Source organism: Dasypus novemcinctus, chromosome 9 (genome assembly GCF_030445035.2).
Source record: "Dasypus novemcinctus isolate mDasNov1 chromosome 9, mDasNov1.1.hap2, whole genome shotgun sequence".
In the NCBI taxonomy this organism is placed as follows: domain Eukaryota; kingdom Metazoa; phylum Chordata; class Mammalia; order Cingulata; family Dasypodidae; genus Dasypus; species Dasypus novemcinctus.
In genome coordinates this window covers 2,519,170-2,528,155 of record NC_080681.1, presented here as the reverse complement: position 1 = coordinate 2,528,155, position 8,986 = coordinate 2,519,170, and the positions used below count along the sequence as shown (strand labels likewise).

At 35.5% G+C, this 8,986-nt stretch overlaps 1 protein-coding gene across 1 annotated transcript; it reads left to right on the top strand.

Moving 5' to 3' along the window:
• The first annotated feature begins 1,725 nt into the window (after positions 1-1,725).
• On the top strand, positions 1,726-2,673 carry LOC101423867 (olfactory receptor 14C36-like). Its single transcript, XM_004458680.2, has one exon. It carries the CDS (start codon positions 1,726-1,728, stop codon positions 2,671-2,673), a length of 948 nt encoding a protein of 315 aa, XP_004458737.2.
• Positions 2,674-8,986: the final 6,313 nt, after the last annotated feature.

The window sequence follows — 8,986 nt, the reverse complement described above, 5'->3', positions numbered from 1 at the left end:
TTGAAAATTTTATTACTTATTGGTTTATTTTTCATTAGCATTGCTACCATTATGAGACTCTCTAATTACTTTTACAAATATTAAATTCATAAAGTAGGAGTTTTTACAAATTTTATGGAAAAGGAAACAGAGCCAAAGATATATATATGAATATCTACAAATGTACTAAATAAATGGTGGAGTCAGATATAAAATATATCTTCTCGGGTAGTCTGCAAAGGTTTAACTCTGGTCTGCTGAGACATTATAAATTCAAGCTAGAAACCTGTAATTCATTGGTGGTTGTAAAATAATAAATAAAATATGTTTACTCTCTCCCAACAGTGAAATGCTCTTGCATTTTTACAATACAGTAGAATAAATCTGATATGGAATTTAGTGAGGAGTAAAATTAAGCCATTATTTTTAAGATCTCAACTTCTGATGAAGCTGGCCTAAACAGGTTAGAACTTATAAATAGCGAAGTTAGCTATTTTTAATCAGTCATCGTAAAGGCTGTTGTACGTTTTCAGTAAACTTGGTATAAAACAAGAACAGCTCCTTATTGAAGTAGTTTTTTGAATAATTCTGAAATAAAGAGGAGCAGAGGCAGAAAGCTTTTATTCCTGAGCTCAGGAGGTCAGTCTGAAAGTGACAGGCATCCTGCCTTCCTGCAGGGAGCAGAGCTTCTCTAGAAGTAGTTACATTTGTCAGGAGAAAAAGGAACAGGGAGCAGGAAGGTGAAGAACATGAGCACTGAGGATTAGAGAGGCTGGGTAAGCAAGTCTGAAAGGCACATTCTGTGGTTTCAAGGCAACAAGGAAAGTCATTATCATTTTGAGGACATGAGTTAAAATATGACTCATAGCTGAAGGAACTTCAGAAGAAAACATTCAGCACTTGAGGGTTAAGTAAGGGTGAAAAGAACTTTATGAAGTAATCAGATGTGAGTATAACATCCATTAATGACCCATACATCAAGCAATACATTTCTATATCAGCTTATTCATGTTCTGAAATATGTTCAGGTTTTATGGGAAAGCTTAACAGTATTTGACACAACACAGAAGAATAAACATATTAAATTTAGTGGCTCTGATATCAATATATAGTTTTCCCACAGATTTGTATCTACCTATCAAGAGTTGCAGGTGATTCTTTTTAACAGAGAAAACTAAGTACATATGTACATTCAGGGAGTACATGGAGAAGCAAGAGAAATGTATGATGGTATTTAATGGGAACAATTTAGTATTCATGGAATGGATAATTGGTTATAATATTTTGATAAACTCAAATAAATAGTACCCTCCAATCTCTACTCAGATTCTACAAGATCATCATATTATCACGAATATTAACATTCATGAAACATGACTAATGAGACAAGGATGTATAGAAATTACCTGTATTAAATCTTTTTAATCTTCTAGGTAAATCTTTAACTTCCAGTAGATTCATTTTATAACTAGTAAATGATAGAAATAGATGCAAACATATACACAAGCTAGTAAATATTATACTTTACTGCCTCCCCTTTTCTGGAAACAAGTGTAAAAAGCAGGGAGCCTAAAGGAACATATGGAAGTATGTTATAACCCACTGACAAAAACATTTTAATTGAATAAAAATGTTTTAATGTGAGACAATAAATGAGCATAGATTAATTCTTTCCACATGTGGATACTCCATGTTTCTTAGGGATTATTTGTCTGACTCTTCATGGCCAAGGGAAACTTTCCTAAGATGCCCAACTTCACCACAGTGACTGAATTCCTGCTCACAAGATTTTCTGGTGTATGGGAGCTCAGAGTCTTACATGCCATACTGTTCCTACTGATGTACTTGGCAACTCTGATGGGGAATCTTCTCATTGTCATAGTAATCACCTTTGATTGGAAACTTCACACCCCCATGTATTTCTTCATTAAGAATCTTTCTGTCTTAGACATGTGCTACATTTCTGTCACTGTTCCCAAGGCATGTGCCATCTTCCTGCTTGACAGCACGGCAATCTCCATGGCTGGATGTGCAGCTCAGATCTTCCTCGTGGTCGCATTTGTAACAGTAGAGCTGCTGTTCCTCACCATCATGGCCCATGACCGCTATGTGGCCATCTGCCAGCCCCTCCACTACACTGTGATCATGAACCCTCGGGTCTGTGTCCAGATGACTCTGGCCTCTGTACTCAGTGGTCTGGTCCACTCTGGATTCCACACTGGCAACACATTCCGACTGCCCTTCTGTCAGTCCAACGTGGTCCATCAGTTCTTCTGTGACCTGCCCTCTCTTCTGAAGCTCTCCTGCTCTGACACCTTAAACAATGAAATTTTAATTTTCATCTCCTCAGTGGTGGTTGCTGGTGGCTGCTTTGCCTTCATCATCGTGTCTTATTTTCGCATATTTTCTACTGTGCTCAAGTTTCCAAACAGGGGTGAGCGAAGAAAGGCCTTTTCCACCTGTGTCCCTCACATCCTTGTGGTGACTGTCTTTGTCAGCTCAGCAGCTGCTGTGTATGTGAAGCCAATCTCCAGCTCACCCACATTTCAGGATATGCTCTCTTCTGTGTTCTATTCTACAGTTCCTCCTTTCTTGAATCCAATCATCTATAGTCTTAGAAACAAGCAGATAAAGGAAGCTGTAAAGAGAGTTATGAGGAGAAAGCTTTATTCAAGGAAAAGCATAATTTTCTGAAGCTGAATTTTTCAATCATAAAAAAAAATCAATTTTCAGACTAGTGTTTCAGGGAATTCCTTTTTACCTGTGATTCATTAGTGCTTCCCCTTGATCACAAAGTAGGTCTTTCCCTCCCAGTCATATGTCTGTTTATGTTTGACCTTTTTAAAAACACTTTTTGGAAGTTAATCTGAACTCGAACTTAATCAAGGCTTATAACACTGTTGATGGATTTTTGCAAAGAGACTTAATAATCAGTCAATAGCCAAGTGAAGAAAACTGTGATTTTTTTTTTAATCTTTTCTTTTGTATGATGTTTGCAAATGGAATCAGTCACTGAAGAACTGTGTGAGCCATGTGACAACCAGAGGAATGAAACACTTATAGTGGGTGATCTAGGAGACACTTACCTCCAGATGTTGCTTTCCATATACATTTTCATATCTGATGTCTGGGTTGGATGTGTATTACACTTCAGTGTGAAGCTTTTAATATGGATCATTAATCAAAAAATATTATCAATATTGAATCATGTGAGACTTGGCAAGTATGTGCAAATCAAGTCTGCTTGAATTTCAACCTCTTCTTTCACTGAAACTTTCACATGAAATAAAGTAACATATAGACAGTTCTCAATAACAACCTTCTTCTTAAGTTTCAAAAATAATTTGAATATTATTATTGTGCCTGAATTTTTGTTCACATATGAAAAGTTCTCTAAAATAAATGAACTGATTACAATTGATAAAACAGATTTTACATATTTGTAAATACCACCAATTAACTTCAACAAAATGATGGCAAATTGTACTCCTGCCAATATTCTATTCACATGCCTACCTACCTGTATATGATACAGTCATTTACTAATTCTTATTAAAATTATGGGCTAAATATCTCATTGTTGATGCAATTAGTAGCTCCATTATTTCAAAAGAAGTAGAGAATTAGTTCACGACATACAGAATTGAAATATATATATTTGACAATATCAGGAGGTAGGAACAAAACTGTACTAAAATTTTTAAAAATGACAAAAAATGGAAACAAAAATTCACAGGAACAAATGAAGGTAATCAGAAATGCTAAATAAGATTAATAAAAGAAACACTACGAATATATATCTTTTTGAAGTTATAAAAACATTGTCTAAAAGGATCATAGCACATCTATGATGAAACTGAGAGTCACTGAGTATGTATTTTTGATGAATTGTACAAGGCATGGAACTGTATCACATAGTGAACCATGTGGTCAGTGAGAGACTGTGGTTACTAGGATAAATATGAGATCATTCTCTCCTGAAATATAACAAATATATAATACTAATCCATGGTGTTAAAAATAGGGAAGTTTAGGGAAATGGACTTGGCCCAGTGGTTAGGGCGTCCGTCTACCACATGGGAGGTCTGCGGTTCAAACCCCGGGCCTCCTTGACCCGTGTGGAGCTGGCCCATGCGCAGTGCTGGTGCGCTCAAGGAGTGCCCTGCCTCGCAGGGGTGTCCCCCACGTAGGGGAGCCCCACGCGCAAGGAGTGCGCCCATAAGGAGAGCCGCCCAGCACGAAAGAAAGTGCAGCCTGCCCAGGAATGGCGCCGCCCACACTTCCCATGCTGCTGACGACAACAGAAGCAGACAAAGAAACAAGACGCAGCAAAGAGACACAGAGAACAGACAACCGGGGGAGAGGGGAGAATTAAATAAATAAATAAATCTTAAAAAAAAAAAAAAGAATAGGGAAGTTTATGGAAAAAATACACCAAATGTAACCTGTGAACAATAATTAGAAGTAATATTTTCATGATGCTCTTTCAAAATCTGCAGCAAATTTTCCAGAACATTACAAAGTGAAGGTGGAGGGGTGATGTATGGTAGTTCTGTACAATATGCATGATTGCTTTGTGAGCTTACGACTTCTTTAATAAAAAATTTTAAAAAGTCCTACACACTAGAACAAAGTATCAAATTAAAATGTGGGCAAAGGACTTTAAAATACATTTCTCCAAAGAACATATACAAATGGTCAGTAAACACATGAAAATATGCCCAATATAATTAGCCATTTAAGAACTGCAAATCAGTATCACAGTGAGATACCCCTTTACAATGACTCAGATGGCTATTACTTTCGAAATGCAAAATGACGTTTTGATGATGCTGTTGAGAAGCTGAAATACATTACATTGTTGGTTGTAAGGTGAAAATGGTGTAACTACTGAGGAAAACAGTTCAACATTTTCTCAACAAGCTAACCAAAGACTTACCATATGACCCAGCACTTCCACTCCTAGATATATATCCCAAAATTTGAAAACAAGAATCATGTACTTGTGTATTAAAGTTTACAGAAGCATTACTTGCAATAACCAAAAGTTAAAAATAACTCATGTCCATCAACAAATAAATGGATAAACAATAGAATATTAATCCTCAGTAAAAGGAGTGAAATTTGATAAATGGTCACCATGAATGGATCTTGAAAACATTTTACTAAGCAAAATAATCCAGACAAAAAGCATAAATATTATATTATTCTATTTATATTAAATATATAGAATAAAATCATTCAGAGAGACAGAAGTAGACCTGAGATTATCTGGGCATGGCAGGAGGGGGTCAATGGGAATTTTTGCTTAAAGGGGACAGGTATCTATTTAAAATGATTAAAATATTTTGTTAATATATGCTGGTGATGGTAGCGCATAATGTACATTTAGTTAATGTCTTTAAATGTAACACAAAAATGTATAAATAAAAAATAAGTTAAAATAATGAGTTCCCTCTATATGAGCATTAAAAACAACCAATCATTCAGAAATAGCTCCATAAATTAATGCAAAATTATTCTCCACAAGAGGCCCAAGACAAATCAATTGGTAAACTAATAGTCTTTTCAACAAATGGTGCTGGAAAAACTGGGTATCTAAAGGCAAGCAAAATAATTTGGTCTCTGTTATCATATCAAACACAAAAATTGACTAAAAATGGATCAAAACCCTCTGTATATGGAATACAACTAGAAATACTAATGTTGTAAGAGTGATATCTAATGACTATATATTAACCATGGGATTCTTAGATATAACACCATAAGCAGAAGAAACAAAAACAAAAGTAGAACTTTTAGAATCAAAACAAAATAAAACTTTCATGGTCAAATGACAAGAATGTGACAAAGCACTTTATTAAAAGGTAGACTATATTGCAGGTCATATCTAGAAGATAATTCAATCTAAAATACACAAATACACATGCATTGACCTACTGATATATTATATAAAAATCTCTTACAACTCAGTAATCATTCTTACAACATAACTGATATTGTTTATTTCCCTCTAGTTTATCTGTACACATATTTGTAAAAAGTCTTATATATGCAATATCACCCACATTCATATTTTACATGAGCTTTCACAGTTTTATACAATCCCAAGTTAAATTTTTTAGCTTTCCTTCTAGTAATACATGTCCTTAGGCTTTCCCTTTCAACCACTCTAATAACCATACAATATCTCTGCTAGTCACAAACAGTACAATATTATCTCACCATTTCCATGTATTTCCAAAGATTTGAAAAACCTTTTAACCAATTCTACACAGATTTCCATTAGCTTCCATTCTCTAACCTCATTCTATTTTCTGGTGACCTATATTCTGATTATTAACTCCATGAATTTATGTAATAAATTTATTCCATAATAGTGCAATCATATAGTATTTGTCTTTTTGTGTCTGGCTTTCTTCACTCAACATATTGACCTCCAGGTTAATTCACATTGTCAAATGCTTCGTGATGTCATTTCTTCTGACAGCTAAATAATATTCTATCATGTGTATACACCACAATTTATTTACCCATTCATCAGTTGATGGGCAATCTGGGTTGTTTCCAACTTTTAGCTATTGTAAATAACACCACTATGAACATTGTTGTGCAGATGTCTATTCATGTTACCGCTCTCAGTTCTCTTAATATATATCTAGTTATGGTATTTTTGGGTCATATGACAAGTCTGTATTTAACTTCCTTAGGAACTGCCAAATAGTTCTCCACAGTGGCTGTACCATTCTACATCCCCACCAGCAATGAATAAACATTTCCATCTCTCCTATCCTCTCCAACACTAACAGTTTTCCAACTTTTTAATAGTGGCCAGCCTAATAGATATGAAATGATATCTTATTGTAATTTTGATTTGCATTCCCCTAATTACTAGTGATGTTGCACATTTTTTCATGTGTTTCTTTCCCATTTGTTCTTCTTCCTTGGGCAACTGTCTTTTCAAGTCTTTGGCCCATTTTTTAATTAGGTAGTTTGTCTTTTTATTGTTGAGTTCTATGATCTCCTTATATGTCATGGATGCCTAATCTTTTTGGGATATGTGATTCCCAAATATTTTCTGCCATTGAGTCAGCTGCCTTTTAATCCTTTTGACAAGGTCCTTTGAGGTACAAAAGAGTTTAATTTTCAGAAGGTCCAATTTACCATGTTTTTTTTTGTTGTTGTTTTTTTTGTTTTTTACTTTTTTGTTCATGTGTTTAGCGGCAAGGTTTTAGAAACATCTTGAAGATGCTTTCCGACATTTTCTTCCAGGAGTTTTATGGTTGACACTTGTATATTTAGGTTATCCCTTTTGAGTTAATTTTTTAAATAATGTATCAGATATTGGTCCTCTTCCTTGTAGATATGGCTACCTATTACTCCCAGCACCATTTGTTGAATAGACTGTTCTGACCATCTTGGAAGGGTTTGAGAGCCTTGTAAAAATTCCCTTGACTTTGATGTAAGGGTCTATTTCTGAGTTCTCAACTTGGTTCCATTGGTAGATCTGTCTGTCTTTATGCCAGTTCCAAGCTGTTATTTTTTTTTTAAGATTTATTTATTTTATTTATTTTTCTCCCCTTCCCCCCTCCCGCCCCAGTTGTCGCTTCTCTGTGTCTATTTGCTGTGTCTTCTTTGTCCTCTTCTGGTGGTGTCAGCAGCATGGGAATCTGTGTTTTTGTTGCACCATCTTGTTGTGTCAGCTCTCGATGTGTGCGGTGCCATTCTTGGGCAGGCTGCACTTTCTTCACGCTGGGCAGCTCTCCTTACGGGGCACACTCCTTGTGTGTGGGGCTCCCCTATGCAGGGAACACCCCTGCGTGGCAGGGCACTCCTTGTGCACATCAGCACTGCACATGGGCCAGCTCCAGATGGGTCAAGGAGGCCTGGGGTTTGAACGATGGACCTCCCATGTGGTAGGCGGACACCCTAACCACTGGGCCAAGTCTGCATCCCCCAAGCTGTTTTTAACACTGTAGGTAAGTGATATGCTTTAAAGTCTGGAAATGAGAGTCTTCCACCTTTGTTCTTTTTTAAGGGCTTTTTGTCTATTCAGGGCCCTTACCCTTCAAAATAAATTTGATAATTGGTTTTTCAATTTCTGCAAAATTGTTGTTAGGATTTTTATTGGGATTGTGTTGAATCTGTAAATCAGTTTGGAAAGAATTGATGTCATACAGATATTTAATTTTCCAATCCACGAACACAGAATATCTCTTCCTTTATTTATGTCTCCTTTTGTTTCTTTTAGCCATGGTTTGTAGTTTTCTAATACAGGTCCTTTATGTCCTGGGGTAAGATTATTCCTAAATATTTGATTTTTTTAGTTGCTATTATATAAGGAATTATTTGTATGATCCATTATCAGAATGCACATCAGTAGTGTATGATATGCTATCAAATTTTATGTATTAATCTTGTGTCCTGCCACTTTGCTGAATTCATCTATTAGTTCCAGTAGCCTTGTTGTGCATTTTTGAGGATTTTCTAGATATATGATGATATATCATCAGCAAATAGAGTGAGTTTTTTTCTTCCTTTCCTATTTGGGTACCTTTTATATTTTTATCTAGTCTAATTGCTCTAGCTAGAATTTCTAGCACAATATTAATTAACACTGTGGACAGTGGGCATTCTGGTCTTGTTCCTGATCTCAGTGGGAAAGTTTTTAGTCTTTCACCATTGAGTACAATGCTAGTTGCAGTTTTTTCAAATATGTACTTTAACATGTTGATAAAACCTCCTTCTATACCTATCTTTTCAAAAAAAAATTTTTAAGGCAGGGTGCTGTATTTTGTCAAATGCTTTTTCTGCATCAGTCAAGAGGATAATGTGATTTTTCTTCTTCAGTGTGTCATTGTGGTTTATTACACTAATTGATTTCCTTGTGTTGACCTACCCTTGCATATCTGGGATAAAACCCACTTCAACATGGTGTTTAATTCTTTTAATGTTCTTTTGGATTCAGTTTGCAAGTATTTCATTGAGTTTTTTTGCATCTATATTC

Excerpts from the sequence above, each read along its gene's own strand:
- LOC101423867 (XM_004458680.2), top strand. The coding sequence starts at position 1,726 with ATGCCCAACTTCACCACAGTGACTGAATTCCTGCTCACAAGATTTTCT.